Here is an 18,123-nt window from a genome sequence, read left to right on the forward strand (position 1 = left end):
CGCAGCGACTTCCATGTCGAATGGAGTTGCCGCAATGCATGACGAGTTCCCGCTTTCCATGCACCCACCCTCGCTAGCACTTTCGGCACCCCTCTCACAGCAAACTTTCTCCGCCAATCTCAGTTATCAATGCCACCGCTCGGCGTGGTTCCATCGAAAGCTTTGACGACCGTTTGATACTTTTCTGCAGGCACAACATCGACTGGGATTTGGTAAGGTGCGTTGCAGCCGTTTTTTGGGAAGGCAGGAAGGCCTCACAAACACCGCGAATCATCCTCTCTCTTTGATTTGCGCGCCTTTCTTTTCCCCCTCTTTGCTACGAGAGGAGAAGAGAGAAGCATCGTCAGTCATCCACGACGACGGTTCTTTGCTGCAATGCCGCCGGCATTGAGACCAGCAGCGCCATCGCGGAGCCTCCTTCGGTATCTTCGCGCCCAGTCCGAAGGGCTCTCGTTTGCGCCAACATGTCGCGCTGCTGCTGAACGACATCCCGCTCTCCAGCGCCGCCATGTCTGTACCGCAGGCGGTCCGACCAGACCACCAAGACAGCCTTCTTCGACGAGATCGTTGAGTACAGCAACTCCACCGAAGCGCACCGAGTTGCGCGCCGGTCTTGTCGACCTCGAGGCCATTCTCCCCAAGTCGCTTCGAAAACAGCGCACCACAAAGTCCCTCCTCGCACTCCCACCGCCGGCTGGCTCGTTGCGGTTCTCGTCCAACCAATCCTCTGACTGCGACCCCAAGAGGCCAAGGCTTAGAGAGTGGCTATTCGGCAATGGCGAGAAGAAGGGGCCGCCAGATACCCGGCTGAACGATGACGACATAAGAGTCGCAGTCGAAGAAGAGTCCGGATCCATTTTTCAGCGCAGGACTTTGATGGCAAAGGCTGCAATGGATCCCAGACTGAGGTGTACAGAAGTAGACGAAAACGGCAACGTTGTCATGGTGGACGGTGAGCTCAAAAAGAGTGAGCTTATCGCAAAGGTACGTGGCCTGAAACAGATGCAGAGATGCTATGACTGCATTACTAACGAGTCGAAACACAACAGTACGGTCTTCTGCCTCGCGATCTTCGCAAGATCGATTCGTCCAACCTTCCTCATATCCTCATCCGTCCTTCGGCGATTCTTCTCAACCTGCTGCACTTGAAGGTCCTGATCAAGCATGACTGCGTCCTTCTGTTCGACGTCTACGGTTCCAAGAGTTCATACCCCCAGTCGGCCTTCATGTACGATCTACAAGGCAAGCTGCAGCAAAAGCAGTCGTCCGGAGCCAACAGTCTGCCCTACGAATTCCGCGCTCTCGAAGCCGTGCTTATGTCTGTCACTTCCGAGCTGGAAGCCGACTTCGAAGCCGTTCGTGACCCTGTCATTCGCATTCTTAGCGAGCTCGAGGATGATATCGACCGCGAGAAGCTGAGGGTGTTGCTTGTCCTGTCCAAGAGGGTTAGCACTTTCGAGCAGAAGGCCAAGCTTGTGCGTGATGCCATTGAGGAGCTGCTTGAAGCCGATGATGATCTTGCGTCCATGTACTTGACTGAGAAGACGCATGATCTCTACAGAGGCGAGGAAGACCACACTGAAATTGAGCTCTTGTTGGAGTCTTACAACAAGATTTGCGACGAAGTTGTGGAGGAAGCGAGTAACCTCGTCTCGAGCATCAGGAACACGGAGGAAATGTGAGTTTACTCCTTTCCAGACTTGCGGGAAACACACAGCTAACAACTCTACAGTATCCGTGCCATTCTTGACGCTAACCGTAACTCGCTCATGTTGCTCGATCTCAAGTTCAGCGTGGGCACCCTCGGCCTCGCAATGGGCACCTTCTTGGCGTCTTGGTACGGCATGAACCTGGAGAATTTCATAGAGGAAACCAACTGGGGATTTGCTATGGTCACCTCGGTCTCGACGGTCGCCTCGCTGATTGTCTGCTGGTACGGCCTTGTCAAGCTCCGCAAGGTGCAGCGTGTCAAGATGGGCGACTTGCACAACCGCAACGCCCCCAACCACTGGTTCCGTGACGAGAGCACCGACGTCCTGCTTGATCCCAGCAACCGTGAGAGGTTGAGGAGGATCAACTCGATGAAGAGTGCGCAGCAAAAGAGATTCACCAACAAGAAGTGGTTTTAATGCCTTGAGATGAAAAAGAACAGACAGGGTTGCGTGATGGGCAGAGAGCGTTTGGCGTTTAGGGAGAATGAACGGAATCCCTTTTTATGTTGCTTCGAAGAGAAAATAATGGCGGCAAAATGCATATTAGACGGATGGCGTTCAGACACTAAAAATGGGTCCTCTGTCTTGTTTGTTTTGTTCTGCTTGTTGTTGTAAGATGGTTGTAGGGTAGTTGACCCGCTGTCGTCTTTTCATTCTTCATGTACTAAGTAGTACACTTTATCTCAACTCATCATTATTACTAGGTAGAGGTTTAGAGAAGCGTTATAGACCAGTGCCCTGGAGGAGATACCCAGGAACGCTTCTTGTTAGGGTAGGCAGGTTATCATTAGTTGATGTTTTACAACAAACATCTTCCCGTTCCTTCCGCTATCAGCAATCCGGGTACCAATGGGCAAATATCAGACAAAATAGAAAACATGATCCGTTGTCACCACGTGCAACCCGAGGTCGATCCGGAGGCGAATGGCTAGAATGGTCGAATTCACTCCCGTTCATCCGTAGTGGTCCGGTCTCCGGTGGTTGTGTTGGGGGCCTGGGCTGGAGCTTCCCCGCAATATCCCGCCAAGGCCCATGGAAAGTGCCCCGCCGCGACGGGATCCGAACGACAGTCGACAGAACTCACCTCACACCACCTGCACGACATCACACTACAGGGGCAACTTTACGTATAAAGCTCACCAGCAACCCCCAAACAAAAGCTGAGCGGCAAACACGACCAATTCGCCGTGCCTCTGCCTCACCGTGCTCGATACAACCTTTGTATAACCTCGCCGATTCCTTCCAACTCGGAGCTGGAGAGGCTCAGCTGAACGATCAATAATCACAAATCCCTGGGACTTTGAGAGTCAATTGAGGGAGCAGATATATAAAGCGGTCTGTCGAACGGATTACCAAGAGGATTGAGTCTAGTACCTCTCATCTTTACCATCAATTACCAAGGTCAGTCAGTCAGTCCATCAACATCAATTTTCCAGTTTCTACACCAATGGAGACTTATAGACAGACCCTCTATATACCCTATGCAAGACTTTTCAGTTATTATAAGCTGCAGTTGAGCCGAGTCAAGTGGCTTTTTCTCTCCTTCCTCCGCACAAACCGAACACCAAACACGATGGTTCTATCAGGGTCCTCATTGATCATCATCGATGCCCCCCGGCGCTCCCGGTCCGGGTGAATCCGGGGTACGGGTACGGGTACGGTCATGGTTATCATGACGTGGAGTATTCACGGACGTTTCGTGAGGAAGTCATGAACAAGGAGAGAAAGGGGGCCATGTCGAGTGTTTTGTTTCTTCACTCAAAATGGTCTTGGCATAAAAGACGATGGAAACTACGGACTGAATCAGTTCTCATCAGTTATCCCCACTCTCTTGAGCTTCACTTCACACCTTCTCAGGGTATTGAAGCCAGCCAGCTAACATACCACAACAGACAGGCTCTCGCCGTCCATCATTCTCAGTACCACTCCGTCCAAAACTAAGACTTTCGCGCCGTTCTTCTCGAGGACTAGAACTCATCTTTCACATCGCCCAAGCTCAAGCTCAAGCCGCACAACCACCACCATCACTACCACGCAAACCAAACCAGAAGAGCGTCAAAGACAACAAAAACAGGACATCAACAAACAACCACCGCCAATACCACCGCCAACACCAGCGGAGACTAAGACACCGAGTTCGTCTTCCCATCACCACCACAAAAGCCATATATATACCTCGTCATCAAACGACCAAACCGTCGACAAAATGATGTCCCAAATCCCCGGCGAGATCCCACCACCCAACCTGGCCGCTCTGGCCGAGGACCACTACTTCTCTGCCAACCCGCCGCCCAAGGACCTCGAGAAGCATGTGAAGCTGGCGAAGGACTTTATCGATTTTCATGCCAAGGAGGGAAGGAGGTTGGTGCTGATTACCAGTGGTGGAACTACTGTGCCGCTTGGTGAGTTTACCTTTTTTGGTTTTGTTGTGTGATGAGGAGTGGATGAGTGTGAAGGGGGGGAAGGGAAGGGACACGAGGGGAGAGGAAAAAAGAGGGAGGGAAGTGAGAGGATGGGGTGAAGTTGAGGTTGGGGAGGGAGTGTGAATGGGGAGAAGGGAGATGATTCAGGGGTGAAAAGAGGGAAATGGGTTAACGAAGTAAGGTTGCTAACGTTTAACAGAAAAGCAGACGGTGCGGTTCATCGACAATTTCTCGGCTGGTACTCGCGGTGCTGTAAGTTTTCCCTCCTCGCTTGCTTATGCCGGGGCATCGTCATCAAAGTGCCCCTTCGTATAGGGAATGTCTAACCAACCAACCCCCAGACATCCGCCGAATACTTCCTCGAAGCCGGCTACGCCGTCCTCTTCCTGCACCGACAATTCTCCCTCCTGCCCTTCTCGCGCCATTACTCGCACGCAACCGATTGCTTCCTCGATTTTTTGAGAGAAGGCCCCAACGGCTCCGTCGTCGCCCGCGACAAGGACGCCAGCAAAATGCTCCAAGTCCTCCGTAAATACCACGACGCCCGCGACAACAACATGCTGCTGGCCATCCCCTTCGTCAGCATCTCGGACTACCTGCACGAGCTGAGGTCCATCGCCCAGCTGATGAAGCCGCTCGGCCCTGATGCTCTCTTGTATCTTGCCGCCGCCGTTAGCGACTTTTTCGTGCCGCCGGATCGCATGTCGGAGCATAAGATCCAGAGCACGGATGCTGCTGACTTTAAGAAGTCTTCTTCAACCTCGACTTCTGTTGCGCCCAGCACGAGGGCCACGCCTGCCCCTGGATCTGGAAATGGAAATGGATCGGGGACGGCGGGAGTGGTGGATGAAGAGACCTTTGACAACTTTGATTCGTCCCCCACCGTGCCTAGGAGTAAGCGGTTGGTGGTCGATCTTGACCCTGTACCCAAGTTCCTCAAGAACTTGGTTGAAGGGTGGTCGCCTGAGGGAATGATTGTCTCGTTCAAGCTGGAGACGGATCCGAGTATCTTGACGCTGAAGGCCAAGTACTCGCTGGATCGGTATCAGCATCATTTGGTTATTGGGAACTTGCTGTACGTTTTTTCCTTTTTCTTTCTACTTGTTCGCCTTTCCTTCCTTCTGCTACTTTCCTTCCCCCTTCTCCTTCTCCTTCTCCCACTCCTTCTCCCTCTCCTTCTCCCTCTCCTTCTCCCACTCCTTCTCCCTCTCCTTCTCCCTCTCCTTCTCCCTCTCCTTCTCCCTCTCCTTCTCCCCCTCAACCCCCCACCCCACCTGCTTCAAATCATCGAATCTAACAACCAACCCTTCACCCACAGCTCAACCCGCAAATGGGAAGTAGTCTTCGTAGCACCCAACCGCAAAGACCGCTGGATCCGGGTCCCCATGCACCGCCGTGTCGGCTCCGGCTCTGCTTCTTCCGGCAACCCAAACCCACCATTAGATGCCGCCGATGCCGTAACAACAAATAAGGACGAACCGCTAGACCCCAAGTCCCTCCCCGAAGGCGAACCCGAGATCGAGATCGAGAGCTTGATCATCCCGGCCGTCAAGGAGTTGCATAGTGAGTATGTTGATACCTTTGAGAGGTCGGAGAGGAGGGGGAGGAGTGGCACGCCTGCCTAGTGCTTAGCCTTAAGGCGAGGTGTTTGGGGGGGAATATGTTTGGTGAAGAGTAGTGGGTGAATGGGGTGAGTGGAGGGTGAGTGAGTATCAGTGAAGTTAGGATGAGTGAAGGATGGAGTGGCTATGCATATAAATGCTGGGTGGTGGTGGGGTATGGTATGGTATGGTATGGTCATGGGAGGAATGGGGAGGAGGTTGAGGAGGAAAGGAAAGGAAAGGGTGTGATACATATGTAGTATCATTATTGGAAATGTTGCAGTCAACACCACAAAAATTTTGGGATGGTAAGATACGACGGATAGAGTGGAGGGGGATTCAGCACCGAATGACAGACAGACAGCATTGGGTTTTTGAAATATTTGGTCTCTGTAACATTATTGAGCACTGGATTTTGTACAGCGATATAATGAGCGATTCAACGGCTTCGCGGCTTGTACTTTGGGAAACATCTGTGGGTTGTTTAACATCTTGATCCATATGTTCGGCTGCGATAGCTACGTCATGGTCATCCGGTGTGTAGTAGAGCCGGAGGAGACGATGGGGACTTTGAGTGAATGAGAACCTTGTTGTCTCTTGATTTTCTTCGCATCTGGAGAAGAAAGGAATCTGGGGAGAAAAACTCGCCATTGCTGGGGATACGCGTACGTTACAGAGATGATAAAACAGAAGCAGCCAGTACGCCCGAAAGCAACCGCGTCATGCTTTATCCGTGACATCCCCAATCAAATCAATCACACAAAGAACCGGAACATGGTGTGTTTGCCTGGAAAATCGCATTTCTGTTTACGGTTTCCCAGACATTGTTGGCCTTAAAGGTGTCTTTCGCCCGTAGCTAGTTTGCTCAGACTCAAGTCCAACCACCACCACACCCAAAAACACAGCATCCCATCCCAATCACAGACGCCCTAAAAAAGTTGCTTGCTTTTTGCCCTTTTTTTCCCCCCAAACTCATCCTGGGATCGCCCTGTTTCCAGGAACCCCACAAAAGAATGCACAGTTACAGTCCGTTCCGGCGTTGTTTCGTGTCGTCATCGTCAAAAGTTCGTTCATCGTGGTGACGCGGGGAAAGAAAGGGTTGATTGGGTTTCTTTTAGCTCGCTAACTTTGTCGCCGGAGAGAAAAGAAGGTTGTCATCGCGACGGAAGCTTCATGCGTTGCGGGGGATAATTTAAGAGCCGGGGTTGGGGTTCATCTGTTTTTGTCATGTCAGTTTTGCCGTTCGCTAGACTTGGTCGTTGTATGTCTGCTTTCGAGATCTCGAGGTCCCGAGATCTGTCAGGCCGGACTGCGGTTGTAACTGACCTTGCGCTTGCCGCCAGTCATGGTGACGTTGACGAAGCGGCGAGTGTAAGTGAGTCTCTTCTTGGCGCGGCCCTTAGGAGTCTTCTTCTTCTCCTGCTTCTCGACCTTAGGGGTCTGAGACTTGACCTTGCCTGTATTGCGAATTCGTCAGATTGGTGTTTCTCATCTTTTGCCAGATCGGTATCGGTTTTGATGTTTGGATGTGCAGGGGTCGTGTGATTCGGAATCCATGATCTCGTTCTCCTCGATGTCGTCGTCTTCGTTATCGATGATGATCGGTGGGATTGTGATAGTGGTGGTGATGGTGATGATGGGACACAAATATCACTACGGGGAGAAGCAACATACCGGCACGGGCCAAACTGTTCACTCATCGTTAGCATCGCTGTTTATCTATCATCATCATCATCACATCATCAAGAAAACCGGCATGGAGCCTGGCAAAACAACATACCTTCCGTGAACCTTTCCCATTTTCGGTTATTGCGGTGGGCGCGAGAAGACTACTGTGGTTGTCGAAGTGGTAAGGCCTCTTGCCGTCAAAAGGGAGCAAAAATCGAGACTGGCAGGAATACTGACCTGGGCGGACTGGATTTAGCGATTAATTGTGGGAGCTGCGGGGCTCGTCATTGGGGCTCAAACCGTGCGCTCGCCTCCTCCCGGCACTTCGTTTTTTCGTGGCTCACGTGAGGTGGCGAAGGCCTCTGCTGTGGCGGGCAATTCTTGGCGGCTTGGCAGTTGGCGGGCTCTTATCGCTTATCAGGTGATCAAGCACATGATCGCGCGTCCTTTGAGGTTTGGGAGAAATGTGGGCCTCAATTTCTCGGCTGCAGAGCGCTGGACTGATTCCAGGTTGTTGAACCCCTGGCGGTTTTTGGCAACTGAACCGTTCGAACTTTCCATCACTTCATCTCAGAATTGTTGTCACAGTCGGGTGTACGTGTAGTATGCATACAAAATGCCACAGTTCAAACATCCTGTTCAGATCAACATCCGCCGGCACGGTAACGACAAACTCTGACAACAGGATTACCTCTATCGCCAGCCATGTCTGTCGATCGCTACGGCAACAACTTCACAGCGACAATGACAGGGCCATGAAGTGCTGACGACTCCCACTTACACCGGCCGCAATGCCCAGACCAGTCACGTCACAGAGCACTGAACAAGCGGGGAATGAAGACGCGGCCCGCTAACACCAATCCGGGGTCAATCTGCAGAGCGCCCCGGCACCGATGGCGAGATCCTGCAGGTGCCACTTACACGGAGCTGCTCCCGTCTTTTTATCTCGTCGACCTTCCTTCCCTCTTGATATTTCAGTTCGACAGGACTTACACACCTCAAGCGTGAAATTGGCAGGGAAGACGTTTTCTTCTCAACCACAACACTCACTCCCTCCCTCTCGACCTACATATTCACGAGAGTCAGTGCTTCACATCACTGATCCATATAAGTCCCGGACTTATATCGTGAAAACCTCGAACCATCATCGGCGCCCCTTATTCGGCAGCCACCACCACCAGCGTCGCCCGTCATGAAGCCCATCGCCTTGAGCGCGCTCCTCACCGCCGCGGCCGCCGTCGCCGTGCCGGGTGAGTATGAGAACAAGCCATCGCAGCCATCACAGCCTTTCAAGCACCGGATCCCGACCTCCTACGAGTCGGCCGTCATGGCGCGGCGCATTCTCGCGCTCACTCCCCTCGGCACTCTGGCCACCATCTTCCCAGCGGCCTCCAATTCTTCCTCGATCATGACCGAAGAAGAAAAGAACAACCCGAAGATGCGGGAGAACCGGCCCGCGGAAGTGGCCGGCATGCCCCACGGCTTGATGGAGTACATCTCAGACTGCGAGTACGCGACCAACGACGTCGGCAACCCGACGCTTCTGGCCATCAGCATCGAGACCTCGTTCAAGAACATTGCCGCCGGTAGCAATGTTTCTTTGGCGGTGCAGTGGACTCCTCCTCCTCATCATCGTTGGCCTCCTCATGGTCCCCCGGGGCATAAGAAGCCTCCTCACCATGGCGATGATGACGAGCATGACCACAAGGAGCACGAAGAGCATGAACACGAGGACCACAAAGACCACAAAGATCACAAAGACAAAAAGCACCACAAAGACAAAAAGCACAAGGACCACAAAAAGAAGCGCCCTCACCACCCCCGACGCTTCTCCCCCGCCGCCCTCCCCCGCTTCTCCCTCCTAGGCTACGTCGAAAGGATCGAAGGCGGCGACGACCGCAGCCAGGAAGGTTCCATCGGCTCGCAACTCGCCTCGTGCTTCACCAAGGTCCACCCAGACGCCAAGTGGTGGCTTCCGGGCAACCGGATTCACGAGTCGCACTTTGTCCGGCTGGTGGTGACGCAGGTGTACTGGATTGGCGGGTTTGGCGATCGGGCTTATATCGGCTGGATCCCTGTTGATGAGTGGAAGAAGGTCACAAAAGAGGAGTGGGAGGCGATCAGGTTGCCGGGGGAGTGGGAGGGTCATCACGGTAAGCCGCATGGACCTCCTCATCCTCCGAAGCATGAGAAGCCTGAGGATGGTGGTGATGAGGGAAGTGATAGTGATGGTGAGGATGAGGGAGAGAAGCAGACTGGGACTGAGAAGGAGAAGGGGTGGGTGGTTGTTCAGGATGGGAAGAATGAGGATTATGGTGTGAAGGATCTCTAAGAAGTAAGGTTTCGCGGAGTGTCTACTATGATGCAACCAGGCAAAACTCTGACAGTACGTGTTTTACTATTCTCGATTTACCTTGCTGGAATGGATGGAAGACGGGAGTGCGCTTTTCCTTGGATATCACTTACCTAGATTATGCTTCCATCCACGCCAAGCATTTTGTTTGTACCACAAGCCCGATATTATACCCAATAGCTGAGATAATCAATCTCAAGATACAGCCAAGCCCTTCCTTACATGCTTTTTGCGATTGGTTCATCCAATGCGAGCTCATCCATATTAGATTTCGGAAATAGCCTATTCAAGGTAAGATCACGCTTTGGTCATGGAAACGAAACGAATCAATTACATAGATATAAAAACGCCTAGGGAAGTTGACACCCGAGGTCTCGAGCTAACAAACAAACCAGTATTGATTGGACTGTAGCTTGCTCACACAAACCACGGCAGAAGAAGGAAGGAACAAAAGATCAAAAGGGAAAGAAGCAATGTCACTGTGTCACCCTAGACACTATATCTGATAATTCCCAAATATGCCCTGTCAGCTGTCAAGCCGCTGCCGTGACGCTGCCGCCCTATAGGGGGCTTACCACACGGAAACGCAAGCTGACGACACGGCTCGGTTCAATCCCACGAGATGGAGGGGTGACAGGATGGAACCAAAGTGTTTCATTGGCGCGTACCAAAAATTGTTGTGTGCCGCAATTTAAAACCAGCAGCTTCTTTGAAAACGGGCAGGCAGGCAGGCAGAAAGGAAGGAAGGAAAAGGTACCATGTATAACGGTTTAATTTCCCGTCGGGCTGCCTATCGTGAGGTCGGATGGATGGGGCTTGGATCCTACCTGGGAAAAGATTTAAGCATGGAACGATTGCCGTGGTTTCGTTAGCGGGTCTTTGATAACCACTTCTGGAAGGATTTTGATTCAACCAGCGGCTATCGTCGCGCGAGTAACTAACTGGCTAACAGCAGAAAAGAGAATGAAATGATGGCAGACTCAATCGTGATTGCGCTTGAGAGCGCTGTGGGCCTTTCCGCGGAAGCTCAGCAACATTCGGGGCCTACCTCTGCTCGACGACATGAACTCGGAGGGATGAGCAATGGCGATGGCGATGCTAACGCGGCCGAAGATCCCAAGGCACACAGGCCAATAGAAAGACGAGCCACGGGCAACGGACGGTTTCCTATCCGTGTCAATGGCTCCAGAGTTAGCTCTTCATCGACGACAGCATCTACGGTTACCGTCGTTTCCCCCGCGGATTCGAAACCGCCGCCGATTCCCCAGAGATCGCACTTCAGGGGCGTATCCCAAAGCCCGTCCTTGGTCAACAAAAAGCCGGGGTTGATACCCCTTGCCCTACAAAGATCCAAGGGTGCGGGTTTGAGAAGCAGTTCGGTGCCTCCTAGAACTTCTCAGGGTCTGAAGCCAAACGGGGCCCAGGTGACTGGGACTCGGTTGGCACGAGCTATGTCCTCGGCGGAGGAAGGTCGGTCTGAGATGGATACTGTTGCCGGAGATACGATTCGCGTGGCCTCTGGGAAACCAACCAGCAGTCAACCTAATGGAGCAAGTCAGGTTAGAAACAAGCCGGTGTTCACCAACCCTTTCAGACAAGAAAGCGCGACACTTGGAAGACCCTCCAGCGTCTGGGAACTGTCAGTCCTTCCGGTGCGTCGGCATGCTTCTCAGGGCCGCGAGCCGCTTCTTGAGGTCGCTCGTGGCGTTCTCTACTCAATCTCACAAGTTCATTCGTCTGTTCAGAGCATGGCGAATTTCGTCGTCAACCATGGGACCGGATCCAGCCTGGAAGCCGCTTTTGAGAAAGCTAGTTTCCACTTCCATGAGCTGGAACAAGCTATCCATGTTTTTGATCTCCCGACTGGCACACGAGGCGACGAGCGTCCGAACCACAAGCCTCTGCAGCAGGCTCTGTCAAGGCTTGTCAGCGCCTACATCCAGATCTGTGGTGAACTCACCGGCCATATCGACATGTTCGTGGATAATGGGGACGAGAAGTATATCCGGACCTTTCTTATGCTCGTGTACCATAGCATCATGGAACTCCGCACAACCATGCATGGATGGCTGTCCACAACCTCAACCACGAGACCTCCTCCAGTGCCTGATTTTGACGCCGCCGCGACGCTCAAACCACGACGTCGGACACCAGGGTCCATGACTCCCACGCCGTCTGGAAGAGGTTCAACAAGAAACCATTCCCCATTACCGTCTTTCAAGGGCCGCAAGCCCCCAGGTGGCCTTGAGTCCGCTCGAGGAGGCGTCAACATGCAAGTCAGGACGGACTTGCCTTATCCTGGGCCAGGGGGGGCTCCAACACGGACAGTAGCGGTGGCAGCAACGGATTCGGCTCCGACTTCTACTTCGGCAAAGAGCACCGGCATGACCACGGCGTCCACACTGGTAGCGACACCGGATATACGGCCGATGCCGACAACTCCAGAGCCACCTCCCACTGCCACCTCGTTCCCTTCTCCATCTTTCTCCTCGCCCACTCCTTCACATATGTCCAACAATGCCGCATCAGATGCGACTGATTCGCCGTTCGATGTGCTCTTCTTGACGCTGAAGTCGGCAACTTGTCAGATTCTTCACACCCTCCCGCCACTGAACTCTTTGTTTGCGCACTACCATCACCAGGTCCATTCCAGTCCAGCAATGTGGGAAGCAGCAAAGGCCTGGACCATCCTTTTGACCAGTGGCGTCAAAGTGCAGAAACAAACGGAAGCTTTGCGGGAGAGGCTGTCCACCTTGAGAGTTGGCGATCCGGCGTTATTCTCCCCTCCACCCGGCGCGCGGGCAAATCAGCCACAGAATGGTTCGGGCCACGGATCGGCATCGGGTTCGTTTTGGGATGTATGCGAGGGGCTGTACACCACTTGGGCAGAGTTTGGAGATCTGCTGAAAGCGGTGTTAGTGAAATCCAAGGATTCGGCAGACACAACAGAGCTTAACCCGAAACTCTCGCTACCACCGGAAACACTCAAGCAACTCGGCAAAATATCGCGAGGGCTCAAGGATGCAGCAGAATTGAATGTGGTGGTTAGGAGGCAGATACAGGTGCAACAACAGCAGCAGCAAGCTCAACCTGTCGCGCCGGCTGTCGTCATGTCGCAAGGGCGGAACAAGATCATGGTGAGAATGAGGGAACGCTCAAGGGCAAGAGAAAGGAGTATCAGTCCCAGAACGAGAGACATAAGCGCTGTTCGAGCGAGAACGCCGGCGGCGAGAAGGTTGCAGCAGATGCAGATGGAGATGCAATCACTCCCGCCTCTGCCCATGACGCCGCAGAGTGCAGCGCTGGGACCGGCGTTTAGGGCTACGAAACCCTCTCCTTTTGGGTCATTCTCTGGGTAATGGGAAGGAGTGAATGGATTATGGTGGCGAGTGGGTGGTTCTTTCCATTTTCACTTGTTTCTGCAGGTGCTTTGCAGTGGTGATCTCGGCCATGATGGATGATGGAAGTCGCTTTTTGGACCCACAAGCCACAGCGTGCATGTATAGGTAAGCCACGCGCTGGTGGTTGACAATGGGTTGGGCTCATTGGGTTCGTGATCTCTGTTCCGTTACAACTCTCTACTGTGCACACTGCAGCCTACTAGTCGGCCTATGTAACCTCGCCGCTGTCAGCTTCTTGGCCCTTCATCTTTGGATCTATCTGGAAGAGTTCATCCGGACTTCCACCTTCAACACCTCATCGACACCACTTTCATCGTCACGCCCCCTTGGCTACTTAGGCGGATGCGATCCGTCGCCTGCTCCTCGTTATGCAACTTTTAGCTCGACAACGGCTATGATATCTTGGTAGGTTGATCCACAAGCTATATATCTTCTCTGTTCAAGCTAACCAAGCGTTATTCCAGTCTGCCTTGTGGTTGAGCAGCGACTACCCTCAGACGACGCGATTCGCAAAGCAAGCGAAAGGTCGTTAAGAATAAACCGAACACGTCACGGTCGATACATTACACCTTGGGTATACTTCTGTACGCATCCATGCGTCTTTTGTACACCATCTGAGCAAAATTCAACACCTTTCTTGGATTGAAGAATCCCTGGTAGACGCTAGCCGACGTGCCTTCAAATCAATACGAGGCATATCACAGTTTTACAACGGGCTTTCCAAGCTAAAACGACCGCCCGGCAAGCTATGGACAATCAACACGCCCCTAAGCTGGGGCTAAATCAGCTCTGTGACCAGGTTGCGAGCCTTTGCTTCGAGACATCATCCACCAAGCAAACCATGGACGATCAACACCCTCCTAAGCTAGGGCTGAATCAGCTCTGCGAGACCTGTGTCGACAACATCTTCCCAAAGGATAGGGAATGGCAATGGCTCAAAGAGGGCTTCGACGACAAACCCGAAGAAGAAAAGCTTATTGGGCCCTTCACCTTGAAGCGTCTTCTTGAAGCTGTGAAGACTGGTTGTCACTTCTGTACCATAGTGTCGGAGAGTATCCGCCAGATGGAGGACCTACTTCGCCCTAGAGGCTATGGGGATCTTTGGGGTACTCAAGAGCGTTACTTCTTGTTGCCCCACTGCGATTCAAGAAGTTATGCATGGTTCGAGATTGATTTTAAGTTGGGAATGAAAGTCCAGTATCAAAACTTCAGCATCGATGTTTCTCCCGCCACTGTCCTGAATCAGGATGACTCTTACCAGTATAGCCACTTTCGATATGGGAAGATGGTGCAGAACCAGTCGTATACCAACCTCAGCGAGCAAACTTTCGACCAGGTCAGACAATGGTTACAGACATGTCAACAAACGCACACGATGTGTAACACTCGGTCCGGGTCTGAGCCGCAGTTGGGACGACCGCCCGTACGGTTCATCGACTTGGGAGTCGATGCAACTCATCCGGTCAGACTGGTTGACCGTCAGTTGACAGGAGACGACAAACCGGTATATATCACTCTCAGCTATCGTTGGACAGCAGAGATAGAGATGTCTCAGACGACGCAAGCTAACAAACATATCCATTACGACGCAATTCCTGTTAGCCGGTGGCCACAAGTTTACAAGGATACTGCATCAATAGCACGCCGTCTTGGTGTACGATACATTTGGATAGATGCCTTGTGTATCATACAGGGTGATCACAAGGATTGGTCTGAGCAATCTCAGATGATGGACATGGTATACACAAACGGGTTTCTCAATCTTGCAGCCATCTTGGGTGAAGAATCTCCCGGCCTTGAGTGCTATCGGAACCCTTTGAGCATCATGCCATGTGTCGTGACTCGGGTTTCTAGCAAAGGCAATGGGGCTGGCGAGACCAGTCACTGGATGCTTAAGATGGATGATAGCTTCGAGTATTCTGTTCCCTATGCCCCTCTTTACAAAAGAGGGTGGACATTGCAAGAACGAGCCTTATCAACAAGGACGCTACATTGCGGCAAGCAGCTCTATTGGGAGTGTATGGCATCCACAGCTCCGGAGTCATTCCCTTCGCTTCACTTCCAGGATCGAAAAATGTTAATTTCGACGTGGGGAAACCCTGTCCAATGCTTGAAAAGCGTTCTGTCTGACGACGGTTTTTTTCGGACTTTCGGCTCTGAAAAAGACCCCCGTCCCCAACCCCCAATTCATTCTAGACATCTGCGTCGGCACCGGCAACCAGGCCTTGATAGTCATAAGACTGTCGTTAACATTTGGAACGACGTTGTTGAGGCATTCTCAGCCATGTCACTGACTAAGCCGAGCGACAAGTTGGTTGCGCTCCGAGGTATCGTTAACAGACTGCAAGGTCAACTTGAAGATGCGGAAGTAGTCAGCCAATATGCATCAGGCCTATGGAAGATTGGGATTTTCTTTGAACAGCAACTATGTTGGTGGATGTCAGAGCGTTACGCTCCCCCAAGGCCTGAGCTGGATCATGATCTGGCTAAGCATTTTCCGTCCTGGTCATGGGCTGCGTGTGGCAACAGACTCTCCTTCCCCACCATCATGGAATCTCGGGAAACACGAAGGCTAGCCAAGCTTGAGTCGTTACATGGGACAGACGATAACACCACAGATCCACTGGGGCCAGCCAGGATTGTTCTCCGTGGCGCACTTATACCTTTCATCAACGCTGAAAAGATCCTCACCGATGGATTAAGGCAGCCTGTCGTCTCATGGACGGAGGAGAATCCTCTCAAGGAGTCGAGCATGTGGATAAGATTCGAAGCAATGTATCCGGATAAGCCAATTGACGCAGAAGCAAAAAAGAAGAAACTCAAATTGCTCCCGTTGTATTACGATTACTATCACGGAGTGTGTACAATGGAGGGTCATGTTTATGGTCTTCTCCTGGACTGCGTTGGGACTCATGATGGGCGATCACTTTATCGTCGATTCGGCATGTTCATGTCGGACAGAACGACAGCGCGCGAATTCGATGGCCTGGAAGACCTTTTCTCGTTGGATAAAGCGATAAAATCGGGCAAGCTGTTCGGCCCGAGGGAGGTGACTCTTGCGGATCTGGATAAAGTTATTGAAGTAGACGGTTCCGACGAACTCAATTATGAAAACCGTTGGATAGACTGGATTTTCGACATAGCAGAGGAAGAAGAGGCGGTAGACGGGATCCCAAAAGAGCTTTACGAGAAACTCCTGAAAGAGCCCCAGATTTGCCTGATATAAGCCAGGTCAACATGTCAGCTCTTCTCTTTTAGCATATATGTTATACGCATCTGATTTCTTTTTACGTTCAACGGATATCTCTTTCTTCTTTCTCCTTCAAATCTCCTTCACATCTCGCAGTGTAACTTATTTTCTTCGCTACAAACTCGCAGATACTGCGCTCATCTACAACGAGTTTTTTTTCGTGAATCAACCATGTTTACAAACGCTTCTTGGATGTCATCGCCCGAAATTTCAATAACAATAAACCAGACAAGCACCATCATCGTAACCGTACCTTTACCTATGCAGCAAGACACCCAGCTGGATCGGGCTGGATCGAACAGAACTGCCGCTGGACTTGGATCTCTCTATAGACAAAGACCTCGCAAGGCCCAGGAGCAACTTTCACCTCAAGAATCGCCTTCTTATCTCCTCCCATAGCATCACCCACAACAAAAATCCATCCACACATCCGTCCTCACAATGTTTAACGTCCACCACACAGACGCCTTCCAGCTCTTGCTGCCAGTTCAGCTCACAATCTAATGCTGCTTTGTTTATTAACTGTTGGTACTATTAGTATTTTGGACGAGATCTATCCCGAGCTAACCCAAACCTTACAAATACGCATTGAAATGATTACCTAAGTAGTAACTAGAAATATTCAGGGACAAGTCGGAAATGCATTAACAAGATTAAACATGGCATATTCAGCATCAAATTAGCATAGAGGTATTCAAAATAGACCAAGTTTCTATCATGAAACAAAAACGCATGGATGACATCTGAAAACGCCTAGGGAAAGTTGACCCGAGCGAGGTCTCGAGCTAACAAACAAACAAACAAACAAACTAGTAGAGTCTATTGGACTGTACAAACCCCAAAGACATATCTAGTTCTTGCACCTCTTTCCAACTCGGGTAGGCCGAGTACGAGACCAAGCAAAGCCATATCACGCAGGCTCAAGTGTCGATATTGGCATCGATGTCACAGCTGATGTCTATTTCCTACATGGCGTAAATAGAACTTGAAGTGCAAGAGTAGCAATGTTCCAGCATCGGATATCGACTGACAAGTTAACACATTGACCGCCCCCCAGCCAGCCAGCCAGCCAGCCAGCCACTTCCCCTTGGTCAATCTCTATCGCGTACGTAGGTTTTTCCTGCTCTCTTCTCATCCCTCTCTTCCGGGCCTCCCGGCTGGCTGCCTCTCAATCAACTGTGCTGCAACCCCTTTTAATCACAGGCCATTCATCATCGCCCCTTTCTTGACGGCTTGTCTACCTAGACAAGGCAAGGCGAGTGAAGGCCAGACAAGGCAGGCAGGACAAGGCTAGCCCAGGCAGGACAGGACAGGCACCAGCGTCGTCTTGAAAACTCTCTCGTATCAAATTCAGCCAACAACACCCAAACCAGTTAACAACACTCACAACCTCCATCCTCAAAAGGCTCGCTAGAGACACTGACTACCTGGAATAAGAAGCGGATACGGATACTCTTGCCATCTAGCCCGTCGTTCCAAGTAGGGACAGTATGATGAGGTAACTGATACTCAACACGCCTGTCACTTGCTGTCACTGTATGGTATGTACATAGTTTCTAAATCGGGATGAACAGCGTGAGATGAGCTTCAGACTTCCAGTATCCAGACTCAATGCTCAAGACCAACAAGCAAGAACCAACACGGAAAACCAACGCGGAGGAACAAACGAGCATGAACCAACGAGCATGAACCAACGACACAACTTAGGTTGTGTG

The 18,123-nt window shown here is 51.7% G+C and overlaps 6 protein-coding genes across 6 annotated transcripts; 5 read left to right on the forward strand and 1 right to left on the reverse strand.

The window, feature by feature from the left end:
- The first annotated feature begins 24 nt into the window (after positions 1-24).
- On the forward strand, positions 25-2,336 carry B0H65DRAFT_335826 (mitochondrial inner membrane magnesium transporter mrs2). Its single transcript, XM_062823568.1, has 3 exons — positions 25-984; positions 1,050-1,678; positions 1,733-2,336. The coding sequence occupies exons 1-3, from the start codon at positions 376-378 to the stop codon at positions 2,127-2,129; spliced, it is 1,635 nt and encodes a 544-aa protein (XP_062677049.1). The 5' UTR covers positions 25-375; the 3' UTR covers positions 2,130-2,336.
- A 1,582-nt stretch (positions 2,337-3,918) lies between these two features.
- Positions 3,919-5,760, forward strand: B0H65DRAFT_436234 (DNA/pantothenate metabolism flavoprotein; the record flags this gene model as incomplete). The annotated part of the gene is made up of 4 exons (XM_062825235.1): positions 3,919-4,114; positions 4,335-4,387; positions 4,477-5,210; positions 5,454-5,760. 4 exons carry the CDS (start codon positions 3,919-3,921, stop codon positions 5,758-5,760), a joined length of 1,290 nt encoding a protein of 429 aa, XP_062677050.1.
- Positions 5,761-6,657: 897 nt separating this feature from the next.
- On the reverse strand, positions 6,658-7,673 carry B0H65DRAFT_335876 (ribosomal protein S30). The gene is made up of 4 exons (XM_062823570.1): positions 7,517-7,673; positions 7,411-7,424; positions 7,063-7,193; positions 6,658-6,952 (listed from the first exon to the last, which is right to left on the reverse strand). The coding sequence occupies exons 1-4, from the start codon at positions 7,534-7,536 to the stop codon at positions 6,929-6,931; spliced, it is 189 nt and encodes a 62-aa protein (XP_062677051.1). The 5' UTR covers positions 7,537-7,673; the 3' UTR covers positions 6,658-6,928.
- Positions 7,674-8,504: 831 nt separating this feature from the next.
- B0H65DRAFT_335897 (pyridoxamine 5'-phosphate oxidase-domain-containing protein) lies at positions 8,505-9,999 on the forward strand. The gene has a single exon (XM_062823571.1). The coding sequence runs from the start codon at positions 8,597-8,599 to the stop codon at positions 9,734-9,736; it is 1,140 nt and encodes a 379-aa protein (XP_062677052.1). The 5' UTR covers positions 8,505-8,596; the 3' UTR covers positions 9,737-9,999.
- A 629-nt stretch (positions 10,000-10,628) lies between these two features.
- Positions 10,629-13,611, forward strand: B0H65DRAFT_336386 (RAM signaling pathway protein-domain-containing protein). Its single transcript, XM_062823573.1, has one exon. It carries the CDS (start codon positions 10,726-10,728, stop codon positions 13,114-13,116), a length of 2,391 nt encoding a protein of 796 aa, XP_062677053.1. The 5' UTR covers positions 10,629-10,725; the 3' UTR covers positions 13,117-13,611.
- On the forward strand, positions 13,483-16,482 carry B0H65DRAFT_336359 (heterokaryon incompatibility protein-domain-containing protein). Its single transcript, XM_062823572.1, has 2 exons — positions 13,483-13,563; positions 13,623-16,482. The coding sequence occupies exon 2, from the start codon at positions 13,907-13,909 to the stop codon at positions 16,382-16,384; it is 2,478 nt and encodes an 825-aa protein (XP_062677054.1). The 5' UTR covers positions 13,483-13,563; positions 13,623-13,906; the 3' UTR covers positions 16,385-16,482.
- Positions 16,483-18,123: the final 1,641 nt, after the last annotated feature.

Source organism: Neurospora tetraspora (assembly GCF_033439725.1).
Source record: "Neurospora tetraspora strain CBS 560.94 chromosome Unknown B0H65scaffold_9, whole genome shotgun sequence".
Taxonomy (NCBI): domain Eukaryota; kingdom Fungi; phylum Ascomycota; class Sordariomycetes; order Sordariales; family Sordariaceae; genus Neurospora; species Neurospora tetraspora.